We start from the raw sequence: 18,239 nt of genomic DNA, 5'->3' as shown, positions 1-18,239 counted from the left end.
ACATTCATTAAACTTACATTTGGACGTGACCGTGCATTTCTTCACAAAAAAAAAAAAAACAAACAAAAACAGAACACACTGCAAATGGAACAGCTGCATCACGGACTTGTGCATCTCATGCAACAATTGCTCGTGTGTGCATTTGCACAAGGTGGAATATCAGATGTTGCTGCTCAGTGATGGTGACTCTTTTTTACACACCGTCTTCTGTGACTGCTTTACAGTACACGTTCAGTTTGGGCTTTTCTTATGTGTGATGTGACATGACTTTTTTGTTTTTTTAAATAGCAGATATGGCTGTGAACCCAGCAGCACCTTCCTGAAAACACACCTTGTGTCGAACATTTTTGTAAATGTATAAGTTAAAAAATATAAAGAGGTACATAAATACATGTAGTGACAGAGCTCCGTGTGGGTTTAGTTGAGGAGGGTGCAGAAAGAGCAGAAAGTGAGCCGGACAGAAGTACTGAATTTTTTTCAATCACTGAAATTGAATAAAAAAGTATTTATTTTTTGATGGCTGTAAGTTCTTTCCCGGTCATAAAAGTCCAGTAAAAGTGTTAATTATTTAATGTTGCTGGTATGATGTCAAAATAACTGTCTTGTTTGATTTAGCCGTGTGCCGCTTGTGGCGCACATGAAAAGTGGGCACCAGGTCTGTTCTCTAGACAGGCACAGTATAACATGACACAACATACACCACTGCATCTGGGATGTTTTTGGTGATGGTCTAGTGGTTAAGGTGTTGGGCTTGAGTCCAGAAGATCATGGGTTCAAATCCCCGCCTGACTGGAAAATCACTCAGGGCCCTTGGGAAAGGCCTTTAATCCCCTATTGCTCCCGGTGTGTAGTGAGCGCCTTGTATGGCAGCACCCTGACATCGGGGTGAATGTGAGGCATAATTGTAAAGCGCTTTGAGCGTCTGATGCAGATGGAAAAGCGCTATATAAATGCAGTCCATTTACTTGTCCTTGATGCTGCTGGTCTGCAAAGTTTAATTTGTTAACATGGACCCCTAAATGAAAATCAACACAAAATGCATGAGTGTGATGCTTGCTGTGTGTTTCAGGTCAAGAGATGCCGTCCATCCATGTTGGATTACTACCAGCCTAGTTTATTTAAATCAGTGTTTCTGAATGCAGGTCCTGAAGCTCCATAATTATACTGGGTTGATTTATTAACAGGGAGGTGACTCAGTCTCTTATGAAATAAAAATCTGCTGGGCCGGAACTACTGAGAAATGGTAATTAACCAGGGAAATAGCTCAAACATTGTACAACTCCCTAGACCGCGAGGGCAGATTTTTGGGTTAGATCTATAGTCTGTTTTTTTGGGGGGGTTGTTTTTAAAGTACGTAAACATGAGCAGAGATTAAGTCAAAAGATCAAATATATACACAATTTTAAAAACCCACAAAATTTTTAACAAACAGACCATGTATTAATTATATGTAGCAATGTGTTTTGAGTTTGTATTAAAAAATTCAATATAATTTGACTCATAACAAGCATTAGATTATTCCATAAAGTAGGAAACACTACATCCTGCTAACTTGTTAAACTTGAGAACACAGCTGCTGTCCTGAGACTGCATCTGCTTCTGATGCTACATATACAATACATTCCATAAGAGCGTGCACAACTATCCAATATTTTATGAGACAACAAGACTTTAGAATAGTCTCAGTTTGACAGGAAGCCACTGAAGAGAGATTAATTCACGTGTGACACCGTCAAATCATCTGCTTCTAGTTAAAACTCAAGCAGTCATATGTGAATCATCTGCACGCGTCACGTTCTCTTATGTGTTAGAACAAAAATACATTGCAGAAGTCAATTCTGGAGGACACAAAAAGCATTAATCAGTGTTACACAAATGAAAATAAGTCACCTCTCAAATATGGAAATCAAATATCACACCAAGATTTTTAACTCTTTCACTGTGATGACTCAAAGTCACCTTGTGATTGTGTTACTTGAGCTCAATGATGTTGCTGTCTATCAGTGCCAGTAACCCTGGGAGGTGATGGTCTAGTGGTTAAGCAGTGGGCTTCAGACCAGAGGATCCTCAGTTCAAACCCCAGTCTGGCTGGACAATCACCACGGACCTTTGGGCGAGGTCCTTAATGCCCAAGTTGCTCCCAATGTGTAGTGAGTGCCTTGCATGGCAGCAGCCTGACATCAGTGTGTGAGTGTGACTGTGTGAATGGGTGAATGTGAGGCATCATTGTAAAGCACTTTGAGCTTATGGTATAAATGGAAAAGCGCTATATAAATGCAGTCCATTTACCAATAACAATCAACTCTGTCTTCTCTGAGTTCAAAAATGGAAAATTAGATGGCTTCCAGCTTTTCACTGCAACCAGACAACACTTCAGTTTTGCAATATGAGAGGCACTACCGACATAAACAGGCACTTAAAGCGGTGTGTCATCAGCACAACAGTGAAAATCAATCCCTAAGGAGATGTATGACCTATAGGTACAGACTGCAATCAACCTATCACATAAGATCTCAGCCATGAAAGTATGGACCATAGATACAAAAATAATTTTCACTTCTCTCCAGTTAAATACAGTGATCATGTGTCAAATGCTACACATAGATCCATTAACTGCAAAACAGATGTGTCATCTTCATCTTTATCCAGAAACAAATCATTTACCACTTTGAGTGCAGTCTCTGTGGATGATGTGCACCTGAATGCCCACTGCAAAGGCTCAAAGAAATCATTGTCTAACAAATACAGTATGTTAGAAGTTGCTTAGAGTTTTCAATTACGTTGCATCAGGTCAAGTAGACTTGCTTAGTTCCTTGAAACAATCTACTTGAATACCAGGACCTGGATGACTGATAACCCACGGACATGTTGCCTGAGAGGACCCTTTATCCAGATGTTTTTTTTTTTCTTCAAACTGCACTACACTCATCATCTATCTCAGTGAGAGATATCTGAAGCTTTTGTACAACAATCATTTCCACATGAATTCAGCATTATTTCATTATAAAAGACAGGGGAAGTGATCAGAGCATCGCAGCAGCACAATCTGAGTCTGATGTGCTGCTCCGCCTACGTCATTTCAGAGCATTAGTGGCGACTCACTGGTTATTGCCTAAAACGGCCTCATTTCTGCTTAAACTGACTCAGAATGATTTAAGAGGTTTTACTTGTCATCTGATGGTTAATAATCACATTATTCCCTTTGATCACTTGAGTGTAGAGAGTCAATCTCAGACTTGCTGCTGTGGTCCCAAATGACGCATGCGCAGTGAAGGTAGGTATCAGGCTGCATGGTCAGGAACTGCAGGACACAAATGCATGGTTTGTACAAACAGCTCTGCTTTTTAAAAGGCTTTAACTGATGTGGATAGCAGAGGCAGTCCAGAAAAAGCAGCAGTACAAAAAACATCAGGCAAACGGCGTGGTCGAGGCAACAGGCTGGAGGTCAGGTACACACAATGAGGCAGGCAGGCAGGAACACAACGCAGGAACAGAGCTGGAATGAAGGCACAAGGCACAACAAACTGGCGAGGGACAAACACACCCAGAGACAGGGCCCGATTAACCATAGGGGCATGGTGGGCAGTTGCCCACGGGCCTCCACAAATAGGGGGCCTCCACAAAAAATTTATTACTATGACAAACCGTCGAATCGGTGTTGTCGACTGTGTCGATGACATTACCAAGTCGCAATATTACATCTTACAAGTTACACCAAATGTAACAGTTTCACCGTAATAGGTTTAGGTTTGTAAGTAATATGTGTGTTTGTATATAATGTTTTTAAGCAAAATTTCATTTTCGAGTTCTGTTACTAATGTGTTATGTTAGGTTGCGCGTACTGTAGGGGCCGCCACACCTCACTTTGCCCCTGGGCCTCCACAACTGTAAATCGGGCACTGCCCAGAGATCTTATATAACCTCAAGTGGTAATCAGCAAATCAGAAACAGGTGTGCATGGAAAGGACCAGAACCAGGGTGTGGCCAGAGAGAGAGAGAAACACCCATCACCAAGAACCAAGAGAGAGAGACAAGAGAAACAGGGACAGACAGACACAAGCAGAAAAACCCAGCAAGAGAATAAACAAGCCAAAACCAATGAAATGCGAAAATAACTAACAGAGCAAAAGAACAAAATAAAACAGAAAACCAAAGAAAACTCAAACCCTGACAGCAGGGCGGACCAATTTTTAGAGGGGATCGTTCGGTTGGCGACACCGGATCAAATCCATCCCTGCCCACTTCTTCACATAATGTGGAGTTGTGTCAGGAAGGGCATCCAGCATAAAACGTATGCCAAATCAACATGAAGATCCACCTTGGATCAGCTGTGATGACCCCAAGTGAAACAAAGGAGAAGCTGAAGGGACTTTCTGGTCAAGTCTGTGTAGTCAGTCGGGACACGGTGCAGGTCGTGGATGTTAGCATGTGGTGGCGGCTCACCTGTGATTGCATGTCAGCCAGTTGGCTTTGAAGCTCTGCTATCTGGCTCTGCAGCTCCTGCTCATGGTTCTGCCCCCTCTGTTCGCTCTCAGCAACAGCGGCATTCAGTTCGATTCTGAACTCTGCTCTGAGACGGTCCTCACACTCAGCCCTACCGCAAACACAACAACACGCATGCTTTGGTTGTGCTTGAAAAACATTTTCTTTATATTTCTTTCTGCTTTAGAAACCATATGATTCCATAAATCTCACCAACTTCACTTTTACAAACATTCATATGTTAATTGCTTTAAAATTGTATTAGTCCTTCTTGTTCTATAAAAGTTAATGAATGTTTTTGTTTTTCGCCGCTCATTTCTTGTTTGGTTATTTACGAGGTCTGTCCATAAAGTATAGGTCCTTTTTATTTTTTTCAAAAACTATATGGATTTCATTCATATGTTTTTACGTCAGACATGCTTGAACCCTCGTGCGCATGCGTGAGTTTTTCCACACCTGTCGGTGACGTCATTTGCCTGTGAGCACTCCTTGTGGGAGGAGTCGTCCAGCCCCTCGTCGGAATTCCTTTGTCTGAGAAGTTGCTGAGAGACTGGCGCTTTGTTTGATCAAAATTTTTCTAAACCTGTGAGACACATCGAAGTGGACACGGTTTAGAAAAATTAAGCTGGTTTTCGGTGAAAATTTTAAACGGCTGATGAGAGATTTTGAGGTGATACTGTCGCTTTAAGGACTTCCCACGCAGTGGGACGTCGCGCAGCACTCCCAGGCGCCGTCGTCAGCCTGTTTCAAGCTGACAACCTCCACATTTCAGGCTCTATTGATCCAGGACGTCGTGAGAGAACAGAGAAGTTTCAGAAGAAGTCGGTTTCAGCATTTTATCCAGATATTCCACTGTTAAAGGAGATTTTTTTAATGAAAGACGTGCGGACGGGTCCGTGTGTCGGGACGCAGCCGGCGCGGTGCGGCGGCACAGGAAAAACACCTCCGTGTTGATAACCATTTGTAAAATCCAGGCGGCTTTTGATGGCTTTCAGTGGAGTGAGTATATGAGAAATTGTTTAACAGCTGGACATGTTCCAACTTGTCCTTAAGGCTTCCAACGGAGGTGTTTTTCCTGTGGCAGAACGTCGCGGCGGCTGCGAGCCGACGCTGCAATCCGACCCGCACGTCTTTCATTAAAAAAATCTCCTTTAACAGTGGAATATCCGGATAAAATGCTGAAACCGACTTCTTCTGAAACTTCTCTGTTCTCTCACGACGTCCTGGATCAATAGAGCTTGAAATGTGGAGGTTTTCAGCTTGAAACAGGCTGACGACGGCGCCTGAGAGCGCTGCACAACGTCTTGCACCGTGGGAAGTCCTTAAAGCGACAGTATCACCTCAAAATCTCTCATCAGCCGTTAAAATTTTCACCGAAAACCAGCTTAATTTTCGAACCGTGTCCACTTCGATGTGTCTCACAGGTTTAGAAAAAATTTTGATCAAACAAAGCGCCAGTCTCTCAGCAACTTCTCAGACAAAGGAATTCCGACGAGGGGCTGGACGACTCCTCCCACAAGGAGTGCTCACAGGCGAATGACGTCACCGACAGGCGTGGAAAAACTCACGCATGTGCACGAGGGTTCAAGCATGTCTGACGTAAAAACATATGAATGAAATCCATATAGTTTTTGAAAAAAATAAAAAGGACCTATACTTTAGAACTACAGTTGGACTGATTTTCCCCTCATCCTTGATCTCCCCCAGATGTATTTTAAGTGGAGATCAGGGAGTGATTATGAGGAGTCTTGGTACTGGAGGTCTGCTGGCAGGCTGGTGCTGATTCAGCTACCTGATCCTATCCTCAGTGTGCCGCTGGCTCTGCTCTAGAATGCTCCTCTCGGCATTCAGCCGGCTCTGTTCCAGCGCTTTCTCCTCCAGCCTGTGTTTGTCAGCTCTCAGGGATGAGATCTCCTTCTGCTGTCTGTCTCTCTGCCTCTCCACCTCCTCCTGGATCCGAGTCAGTCGACTCCGAGTCTGATGCAGTTCTTCCAAATGAGAGCACTGGGACCCACATGGGGGCGGGACTTCTGTGATCATTTTAGCTTTCTTCTCATATTGTTGGTTTACTGATTCAAGCCTACGGATCTAAAAAGACAAACTATTCAGTCATTCAACAAGAAAAGTAAAAAAAAAAAGTGTTAATTGCTTAAACTGATGCTGCTCAATTGTTACCAGAAATGTTGGGTTGTAACTGGGGTTGATCTTCTCAAACTATCATGACCACGAAAGCATGCATCTAGCATTATGAACGGCTTCATGAGCTATGCTATGATAATACATTTATGTGAAAATACACTCAAATAACCTCCAGCTCTCACCTCGGTGTTTGCTTCTTGCATCTTTGTCCAAAGCTCCTCCTTTTCTCTGTCCAGCACCTTGCGTCGCTCTTCTCCGGTTCTCCTCTCCTCCTCCAAACGTGCACACACCTTCAGATATCAATCATCATAAAATAACTATTTAAAAAAAACAGTCATTTTAACACACAACTCAACTCTATTTGCATATTTCATTACTTTGAATTATTCATTTAAATTAATGATGTATAGATGAGAATGAAACTCAAACAACAATGATTAAAAACCCAATAAATTATATTTATTTTGCAGTAAATATGCATATCTGAAAGTTGAAGGTGTATTTGGTTTACTAGGCAATAATGCCCATGGGCATGAGGGCAGTAAGGGCATTTGATCCAAGTGACTTTGACTTTCACCCAAATGATGACCCTGTGGCCGTCTTTGCCTGGACAATTCTGGAATCCACCTAAGCGTGTGCCACACTGAGTCCACATCTGGTTGAAATTCCTTGATCTTTGCCAAAATGAATTCAAGGACAATTCCTGGGCTGACCTTCATTGACATATCAGCCAATCATATTTCTATTAAACCTAATATTTCAAATTTAATAGAAAGGAAAACGCCTTGGGAGAAGTCGGCCAACAGACATGCAACATGACTTTGACCGCAATTCCAGAACCCACCCCCATATGTGTGCCAAGTTCAGGGCACATCAGACTGAAAACTAAATTTCAAACTTTGACCCCAATGGTTGATCTTTGGTGCATTTGATGTTACTTGGTGGACATCAGATGGTTGGGGGGACCTTAGACCAAATGACCTTGGCCTTTTTTTCCAACACAAAATCTACTGCCACTTATGGAAAAACCTGAGCTCAGCAAGCTTGGTGGAACTTGGCCCAAGCATATCAGAGTAGAAGTGGAACAAACAAATGTTTCACAGATTATAGCACGATGATGCATTCTACAAGCATTTCTGCAGGGACTCGGTTTAACATCGTAAATAAAACATCTTTACTGCAAGGAATTTAAAACAAACCAAAAGAAACCGGATTTCTGTGTTACATCCTGCAGTTTTTAAGATATTACAGAGTGTCTAATAGAATATTTACCTTGGTGCATGAAAATGTGGAATTGCAGCAGTGCCCCAGAATGAAAGGAAACATTAGTCATAATGGTGCATCCTTGTACACAGATTACAAGGCGCTGCGTGCCATAACACTCACATACATTGTCCCTCACACATACGAGGTCTGTCCATAAAGTATAGGTCCTTTTTATTTTTTTCAAAAACTATATGGATTTCATTCATATGTTTTTACGTCAGACATGCTTGAACCCTCGTGCGCATGCGTGAGTTTTTCCACGCCTGTCGGTGACGTCATTCGCCTGTGAGCACTCCTTGTGGGAGGAGTCGTCCAGCCCCTCGTCGGAATTCCTTTGTCTGAGAAGTTGCTGAGAGACTGGCGCTTTGTTTGATCAAAATTTTTTCTAAACCTGTGAGACACATCGAAGTGGACACGGTTCGAAAAATTAAGCTGGTTTTCGGTGAAAATTTTAATGGCTGATGAGAGATTTTGAGGTGATACTGTCGCTTTAAGGACTTCCCACGGAGCGAGACGTCGTGCAGCACTCCCAGGCGCCGTCGTCAGCCTGTTTCAAGCTGAAAACCTCCACATTTCAGGCTCTATTGATCCAGGACGTCGTGAGAGAACAGAGAAGTTTCAGAAGAAGTCGGTTTCAGCATTTTATCCGGATATTCCACTGTTAAAGGAGATTTTTTTAATGAAAGGCGTGCGGACGGGTCCGCGCGTCGGGACTCAGCCAGCGCGGTGCGGCAGCACAGGAAAAACACCTCTGTGTTGATAACCATTTGTAAAATCCAGGCGGCTTTTGATGGCTTTCAGTGGAGTCATTATATGAGAAATTGTTTAACAGCTGGACATGTTCCAACTTGTCCTTAAGGCTTCCAACGGAGGTGTTTTTCTTGTGGCAGAGCGTCGCGGCGGCTGCAAGCCGACGCTGCAATCCGCCCGCACGTCTTTCATTAAAAAAATCTCCTTTAACAGTGGAATATCCGGATAAAATGCTGAAACCGACTTCTTCTGAAACTTCTGTTCTCTCATGACGTCCTGGATCAATAGAGCTTGAAATGTGGAGGTTTTCAGCTTGAAACAGGCTGACGACGGCGCCTGGGAGTGCTGCACGACGTCTCGCTCCGTGGGAAGTCCTTAAAGCGACAGTATCACCTCAAAATCTCTCATCAGCCGTTAAAATTTTCACCGAAAACCAGCTTAATTTTTCGAACCGTGTCCACTTCGATGTGTCTCACAGGTTTTAAAAAAAATTTTGATCAAACAAAGCGCCAGTCTCTCAGCAACTTCTCAGACAAAGGAATTCCCACGAGGGGCTGGACGACTCCTCCCACAAGGAGTGCTCACAGGCGAATGACATGTCTGACGTAAAAACATATGAATGAAATCCATATAGTTTTTGAAAAAAATAAAAAGGACCTATACTTTATGGACAGCCCTCGTACATATATACTCTGAGGTACTGCACCAAGAGGCAAAAAACGAGGGGGTGGTGACAGAGTTAACTCAGTGAGAAAGCACTTTTTATGCCTGGAAATGAAAGAGTGACTGATCCATCACATGACAAACTTTTTCTCTGCCTCTGCAAAGTGCATGCAGATTTCTTTTTTTTTTTCCGTGCTGACCTCTTGGTTCATCTTCTTCTCTGAGCTCAGAGCTTCTTGGACACTTTGTATTTCCGCCGCGTGCCTCCTCATCACCTCTTCTATTGCCTTTCGCACCTGCTCCTTGAGACGCTTCCTGTCCTCCTCCGCCTTCTCCACCAGTCTCTTCCTCTCCTCTTCCAGCTTCTGCTGCACATTGGCTCTCTCTGCGTCCACCTGATCTTTCTTCTTGTCCAGCTGCGAGCGAACACGGACCCTCTCTACCTCCATTTCCTTGCGCAGATGCTCCACCTCATCCTCCTTTTCTCTCCTCAGACGTTCCTTCACATCTTCCGTTTCTTTGTGCAGAGCTTCCTTCTCCTCGTCCCTCTCCCTCCGCAGCCTGTTTCTCTCCTTCTCAAACTTGTCCTTTTCTTGCTGTCTCTCCTTCTGAAGGCTCTCCCTCTCTTTTTCTAGGTCTTTCTGCAGTTTGTCTCTCTCATCATCTGCGTGTTTTTGGATGCGCCGTAGCTCCTCTGTCTGGGCTCTCACCATCTCTGAACGCAAGCTGGACAGGGCCTCAGCATGCTGAACACACACACACACACACACTGTTACTGCACAATCTAGAGGTAGATACAGCGTTTGTACAAATGAGTACATGTGTAAGTGCACAGCGAGCGTATACATAGTTCATGCATTGCTGTGCACTGTGCACGTAGAGGTTAGGGCTACCTGGCGTATTTGCCGTGCGTGGTCACTGTTTCGCCCGCTGCTCTGGAGCTCCAGCTCTCTGTTCCTGCTCTGCAGGCGGCTCACCTGACTCCTCAGCTCCTCCACCTCAGCGCACACACACACCTCACAACCGCCACGGTTCAGCAGTTCTGCTGACGCACAGAAGAAACAAAAGCGTGAACATAAGCGCACACAAAGACGTGCACAAGCATTCTAACTGATTACACACAGCAGATGCTGAGCAGAGTTACAGCAGACCGCCACTGCAGGAGGATTAACAGCCAACCTTCTCACCGCGTTTCATGAACACGTTTCAAAAAAACAAATGTAACTATTTGAATTTTTTTGCCAATATATGTAAACCTATGCCCACAACTATCATATATCTGTGTCAACAAATTCCAAATATAAACTCATTAGTATGCAATTTAGTAACAATTTTCTCATTAGTATGCAAGTATAAACTTAAAGAAAGCTTAAAATGAAATCAGCTCATTGACTCCCAAAGGGGTATCTGTGGTGTAAGTATCAAGGGTGTGCAATGTATTAAGGCGTTATTGTGGCTGTAACAAAAGTCACATCTTCCTCATTAGGATGCAAATGTATGCAGAAAACATCCCGAAAATCTAATCAACTCATCTACTCACCAGTGAGTGGGTGGGTATGGTGTAAGTATCAAGTGTTTAGGGAGATGAAATTCTACAGGTTCCTGGTGTGCAGTTGAATGGCTCACATGGTAGCACACTGACATAGTGTTTGTGTGTGTGTGTGTTTGCGTGTGTGTAAATGTGTGAGGCATCATTGTAAAGCACTTTGAGCATCTGATTTAGGTAGAAAAGTGCGATATATATATAAATGTGGTCTGCTTACCATCTCTAAATGTCTCCACACACGCGCACACACAGGCACAAACACATCTGATAACTTACAGATTTGGGGTATTTTTTTGCTGACGATGATAGTGATGAATGTGTTTACTTTTCTAGAGGATGAAAAATGTGATGTTCTTGGTTTTCTGCAGTAGCCATTTGGTATGAAGTGAAAACTTAATTAAGCTAAGTCAGAATGATTAATGCAGACGCACCGAGCTCGGCTGAGTTGAACAAATTTGCGATTTCTTCCGCAGTCAGGTAAGGAGACAGATGGAAAGCCATACGGACAGTTAAGCCGACGCCGGCGAAGAGACAAATTCATCGACTACCTGCTCTGCTCTGCAACTCATCTTCCTGCAGCAGCAGCCTCTCCTTGGCAACTGCGAGCTCCTCCTCTGCCCGTTTAGCCACGCCCTCCGCTTCAGACACACGCCGTTGATCCAATTCCAGCTCCTCCTCCAGGTCCTGGAAGGAGGCAATAGGTCAGGAGCAAGTATGTCAGGCGGTCAGACAGGGGAATTTTTAAAAAAGAAATGTGAGGCAGAAAGTAAATTTTTTTTAAAACGTGGAATGAAATGTGGTGAGTCAGGAAGCCGTGGAGGCCGGCTGTAAGCTTTTAGTGGTTTGCTGTGAAGGTTGATGTCAGCTTGGTGCCGCTCTCACAGGGTTCCTCGTGCTTGTGTGTGAAGTGGTGATGGTGATGCTGCAGAGAATCTTTCCTGCTCAAACTGCTCATTAGCAGAGAGTTGGCAGTGGAAATAGCACTCAGGGACGGCAGCACAACACACCCCCCCTCCACACACACACACACAAACACACACACACAAAACCTCGCTTTCTCATTTCCCATCAAGAAAATCATTAGCTGACTACATCAGAGACAGCACGCAGCAGCAATATTTCATTTCCTTTGGTCTCCCTTATCACAACGCTGGATTCCAGTGTTACCGCGGGAGCGCTCACGTGCGTGTACCTGTATCCTCTCCTGCAGTTTCATCATGTTCCTCTTACTCTCGGCGAGCCGCTCCAGGTGGCTTTCGACCTCTGCCTCTGCCCTCTTCACCCTTTCTCGCAGAGCGCTGTGCATCCCTTTCTTCTCCTCCTCTTCCCTCTCTTCCCACTTCTGCCTTTCCACCCTCCATTCTGCCTCCATCCTCTTCCTCATGTCCTTGTTCTCCTCTTTCAAATCACCCATCTTCTGCATCCATCCCTCCCGTTCCTCCTTCACCGCTCGCCTCTTGTCCTCCTCTGCTCGATCTCTCTCCTCTTTCAGGGTGCGAACTTCTTCCAGCAGTGTTGTCATTCTTTGCAATTCCTCCTGTTCTTCTGTTTGTCTCTCCTCATCCTTCTTTTTCTCCTCATCTTCTCTCCCTGTCTGCTCCTCTTTCCTCTTGTTCTCTTCTTTAGCTGCCTTCTGGAGCTCATCACATTTTGCTTCCAGCTCCAGGATCTGCTCTGCTGTCTTCTCCAGTTCTTTGCCCAACCTCAGGCTTTCGTCCTGTGCAGAACTCATCTGGACTTTGGCCTCCTGGAGTGCCTCCTCTGCAACCTGAAGCCTCTCCTCAAACTCTTTCCACAGCTCTGCCTCAGTTTCACGCTCCCTCTCCTCTACATGGATGCGGAAGGTCTCAAAGTCTGCCTGTACCTGGAATAAAAAAAAAATTTTATACACTGAGAAAAAAAACAGTATGTTCTCAATAGGTACTGAGGTTGGGTTTTTCCCTGGTGACGCTCTGCCACATTTCTACTACCTGTTTGGGGTTTTTCATTCTAATAATGACTTCCTTGGCAGAGACAGTTCATTGGACTTGACAACCGCAGACTCCAAATGCAGATACAATACACGTAGACCTTTCATCTGTAGACTTGCAGAGTACACAGACCCTGATGACCACTGGGTTAGTGCCTATCCTCAGAGACCTTAGATTGAATTTTCAATTTCAATATATTTTCATTTATATAGCGCAAAATCACAACAAAGTTGCCTCAAGGCACTTCACACAAGTAAGGTCTAACCTTACCAACCCCCAGAGCAACAGTGGTAAGGAAAAACTCCCTCTGAGGAAGAAACCTCAAGCAGACCAGACTCAAAGGGGTGACCCTCTGCTTGGGCCATGCTACAAACATAAATTACAAAACAATTCACAAAACAAACATACAGGAAATGTTGCCAGTGCACAGGACAGTTTCTGGAACAGATACCAGATTGAAGAGGATAGGCGTCCATAACTCCCCTTGGACAGAACGCCAATTCATCATACCACCCCAGTTCCAATGAAGATGGGACGTTGTGTAAAATGTAAATAAAAACATAATACAATGATTTTCAAATCCTCTTCAACCTATATTCAATTGAATACACCACAAAGACAAGATATTTAATGTTCAAACTGATAAACTTTATTGTTTTTGTGCAAATATTTGCTCATTTTGAAATGGATGCCTGCAACACATTTCAAAAAAGCTGGGACAGTGGTATGTTTACCACTGTGTTACATCACCTTTCCTTCTAACAACACTCAATAAGGAATTTGGGAACTGAAGACACTAATTGTTGAAGCTTTGGAGGTGGAATTCTTTCCCATTCTTGCTTGATGTACAACTTCAGTTGTTCAACAGTCCGGGGTCTCCGTTGTCGTGTTTTGCGCTTCATAATGTGCCACACATTTTCAATGGGCGACAGGTCTGGACTGCAGGCAGGCCAGTCTAGTACCCGCACTCTTTTACGATGAAGCCACGCTGTTGTAACTCGTGCAGAATGTGGCTTGGTATTGTCTTGCTGAAATAAGCAGGGACGTCCCTGAAAAAGACGTTGCTTGGATGGCAGCATGTGTTGCTCCAAAACCTGGATGTATCTTTCAGCATTGATGGTGCCATCAAAGATGTGTAAGTTGCCCATGTCATGGGCACTAACACACCCCCATACCATCACAGATGCTGGCTTTTGAACTTTGCGCTGGTAATAATCTGGATGGTCTTTTTCCTCTTTTGTCTGGAGGACACAGCGTCCATAATTTCCAAAAACAATGTGAAATGTGGACTCATCAAAGCACAGCACACTTTTCCACTTTGCATCTGTCCATTTCAAATGAGCTCGGGACCAGAGAAGGCGGCGGCACTTCTGGATGTTGTTGATGTATGGCTTTTGCTTTGCATGGTGGAGTTTTAACTTGCACTTGTTGACGTAGCGATGAACTGTGTTAACTGACAATGGTTTTCTGAAGTGTTCCTGAGCCCACGTGGTAAGATCCTTTATGATGTCGGATTTTAATGTAGTGCCACCTGAGGGATCGAAGATCACGGGCATTCAATGTTGGTCTTCGGCCTTGCTGCTTACGTGTGGAAAGTTCTCCAGATTCTCTCAATTGTCTGATTATAATATGGCCTGTAGATGATGGAATCCCTAAATTCCTTGCAACTGATCATTGAGAAACATTGTTCTTAAAATGCTGGACTATTTTTTCACGCAGTTGTTCACAAAGTCGTGATCCTCGCCCAATCTTTGCTTGTGAACGGCTGACACTTTTTGGGATGTTCCTTTTATACCCAATCATGACACTCACGATTAGTGTCCTCAGTTCCCAAACGCTTATTGAGTGTTGTTAGAAGGAAAGGTGATGTAACACAGTGGTAAACATACCACTGTCCCAGCTTTTTTGAAACATGTTGCAGGCATCCATTTCAAAATGAGCAAACATTTGCACAAAAACAATAACATTTATCAGTTTGAACATTAAATATCTTGTCTTTGATGTGTATTCAATTGAATATAGGTTGAAGAGAATTTGCAAATCATTGTACTCTGTTTTTATTTACATTTCACACAACATCCCAACTTCATTGGAATTGGGGTTGTAGGTTACTCCACCAGCCAAGGATGGTACCCATTTACAGCTGGGTGGACTTGGCTTGCTTGCTTGCTGGTGTCCATCTGTGCCAATGACAACCTCTCTCTCTCAGGGAAGGCTAGGAGAGAGAGAACCCTGAGCACAGAAGAAATTAAGGTTATGTAGAGGGAGCACAAGCCTTAGTGCCTCCATCTTGACCACTCACAGCTGGAATCCAATGGCATGATAATGTCAAGGCAACTGGAGAAGCTACATGGGGTGGCCAGAACTGACTGCACATCTGAAGATCCACCAATTACAGCCCCATTCCTATGTCTTTTACTGTGTAACTGCAAATTAAATGATAATCAAAAACATCTGTGCATGAACCAGCTGAGCAACTATTTGTCCTCTCAAGCTCAACTGGTGCTGAGTTCATTGTCTAGGATTCCCACTATGCCACATAATGACAATATATCCAATGACCCTATAATGACCCAAGGTCTTTGTTAAATCCTCAGTGTTTGACGCGTCGGTGTGTCATGAGGGGTTGCTGTTCTACAAATACACATGTGCATATATACTGTATATATACATACCTGAGCTCCAGCTCTTTGCTGCTCATCCAGAGACTCCTGGAGCTCCAGCAGGCGTGTCCTAAGTACTGACCCCTCCCCTTCTTGACATGTCTCCATTAGAATACGGTGCATTTTCTCGTGGTGGGCGTAATTCAAGGACTGTAGGGCTGCCTCTTGCTCCTCATTCTTCATATTCAACGAATAAATCACCTGCAGGGTGTGAATGAGAGCTTAAGCCTGAAGTGTTTTTGTATGAAAGATATGCTTTTGCACTTATTTGTCATCTCTTGTAGAAGAATAAATTAATCTTAATTCTTTTGCAGTTTATGAGGAAGGACATCAAGATGGGGGGTTGAACAAGCCAGTGTGCATGTGTGTATGTTTTCTGCAACTAGATGTCAGACTGACACCATACTTCAGGATGTAAACAAAGCTTCCATCCTTGGCCACTCCTCAGTTGAGCAGAATGAACAAGATTTGGAGCTTTTTAACAGGTCTAACAGCTCACTATGTGGGGAAAACCCAATAATATGTGGATTCCAGTCCTACCAGTCCTTGTTGGTCAGCCATTTTTAGCCTCGTATATGATTTTTTTTTTTTTTTTGGAAAGGCACTGCTATCTGAGAAAAAAAAGGGAACAGCTTTGGGGTGAGTAGTGAGTACTGTTTTCTCTTTAAACATAGAGAGGAACTCTGGTTTCACACAGCAGGACATGCATGCAGTAAACATGCATTCTTGGCAAGACTGGTGATGTAAACAGTTGACAGTAAAGCTCAGAGCACAGAGGGAGTGTTGCTTCATTCTCTGCAAAAGATGCCTTTAAGTCACTAGGGTTCTACAAAGAAAGTAGTTGTTGGCTGCTATATTAATGTTTAAAATAACATTCACAACATCTTTAAATGCTAAAATGTTTTTATTGTTTTTTAATTATCCAAGAAGCAACTTGCTTCTTTGTTGCTTTAAGTGCAGCAGCCTTTCTCTACTCAAAGAGGTGTGTTCTTTAGCCCAAAGACCATGCAAGTGTGTTGCACAGGAGGGCAGATATAATCGCATAAATAAAATACAACACATGCAAATGGCATTTAATCAACAACAAAAAAAACCTTTTACATGTGTTTGAGCTGAGACATATGTCACAGAGGTCTAAAATGAGTTGGTTCAGGTGAACAGGTTTCTTATCGCAGCAGAATTTCTTCATACACAGATATATAATAGTGGAACTTTAAAGATGTTTAACTCAGAACCCCACGTTAAATCAATATTCAGCTAAATCTGGCCTCTTTATGGTCACAGTTCATATCAACATGTTGCCTTTTGAATTCTGTGACACTTTTATTAAGTCAGTTTCATTTAGTTTGACTTTTTATTGACTGATATGCTGACGATATCCAACTATTTGCTTCATGTTGATGTTGCTTTGTTGGCCATGCTTTTGAAATAAAATTGTGTTTGCACTCAGCTGGTTACAGTGTGCAGCCTCTTGGTTTCACAACACTCAGCACAGGGCCCTTGGGCAAGGTCCTTAATCCCCTAGTTGCTCCCAGTGTGTAGTGAGCGCCTTGTATGGCAGCACCCTCACATCGGGGTGAATGTGAACCATTATGTGTAAAGCGCTTTGAGCGACTGATTCAGATGGAAAAGTGCTATATAAATGTAGTCCATTTACCATTTACAGCAAGAAAGCTGACACTCACAGTTCACAAACTGACAGTGTCAGCCAGTGCTTTTAGCTGGCAGCTTTATAACAAATGTCAAACTGACGCTAACCGACACGGACACACACACATATGTATTTACAGTCACCAAAGACTTCATGTCAGGCTTATCTTCCACTTATAGCTGATGACTAACTCAAGAAATATGGCATGTTTCACCCCGCTATTCACGTTGCCCTCCATGCCATGTCTACAATGTCATCATCTGACCCCAACGTCTCACTTACGCTGTTGCAGAGGCGTGTATTTGTGTGTGCAGCGGGCACACGGGCTCATATTTTACCCAGACGCCTCTCTGTCTACAGCACACAGCTGGCACAGCAATGCTGGTCATTCCCTCTGTGTTTGTGTGTGTGTGTCACCAACTCGCTTTCTTGCACAGGTCCATAGTCTCATCTTTGTCAGTCTACAATTTATGAGTTGGACCTCACAGATTCTCTTATGGATGACGGATGTGACATCTGCCCAGATACACAAATCTGACACCCGCCGTTTTTTTTCTTTTCTGTCAGTCTGTAGTTTGCTGACCGCAACCAATCACATGCCTTAACTTTTGACTCGTGACTCAGAGGAATGGAGGAGCGATGAAACGAGGACAGACTGTGTCCTCTTTGCTCTGCAAGTTAATGCAGAGGACGAGGAGGAAACCATAGCTGGAGATATGTGAGGACGGTGCAGCAAAGTTTGTCTCAATTTAAACCATAATCCCCACCATTTCACTTCATGGCTACAGCCTGAAATATGGTCTCTTATATACAATCTAAGACAAGTATTGGCGCATGCGCTGGTGTCACACATTGCCACATCCACTGCCTTGCATCCTGGATGGTAATCACCCAGACAGACAGCTGATCCATCCCTGCCTCTTGAAACACTAATAAGAAGAACGGCATTTCAATAGCACTGTGACATCTTGCAAATGCTCAAAGTGCTTTTCAGTGATGCCTCACATTTACTTCTCATTTACTTTAATAGCTGGGTGGACTGAGACAATACTGAATAAGTGTCTCGTCCAAAGACACAGACAGGTAGCATGAGCGGGATTCAAACCTAG

At 43.6% G+C, this 18,239-nt stretch overlaps 1 protein-coding gene across 1 annotated transcript in view; it reads right to left on the bottom strand.

Annotated features, from left to right (window-relative positions):
- Positions 1–18,239, bottom strand: part of fam184b (family with sequence similarity 184 member B) — a 75,603-nt gene that overhangs the window by 44,989 nt on the left and 12,375 nt on the right. Inside the window, 8 exon segments of the mRNA XM_034188682.1 lie at positions 4,444–4,594; positions 6,275–6,570; positions 6,804–6,911; positions 9,501–10,046; positions 10,194–10,345; positions 11,395–11,530; positions 12,039–12,710; positions 15,492–15,680. Coding sequence (XP_034044573.1) covers positions 4,444–4,594; positions 6,275–6,570; positions 6,804–6,911; positions 9,501–10,046; positions 10,194–10,345; positions 11,395–11,530; positions 12,039–12,710; positions 15,492–15,680 — 2,250 coding nt within the window.

This window comes from Thalassophryne amazonica, chromosome 15 (genome assembly GCF_902500255.1).
Source record: "Thalassophryne amazonica chromosome 15, fThaAma1.1, whole genome shotgun sequence".
Taxonomy (NCBI): domain Eukaryota; kingdom Metazoa; phylum Chordata; class Actinopteri; order Batrachoidiformes; family Batrachoididae; genus Thalassophryne; species Thalassophryne amazonica.
Note: the sequence above shows the minus strand (reverse complement) of the source record. Positions and strands in the feature narration are given on the sequence as shown.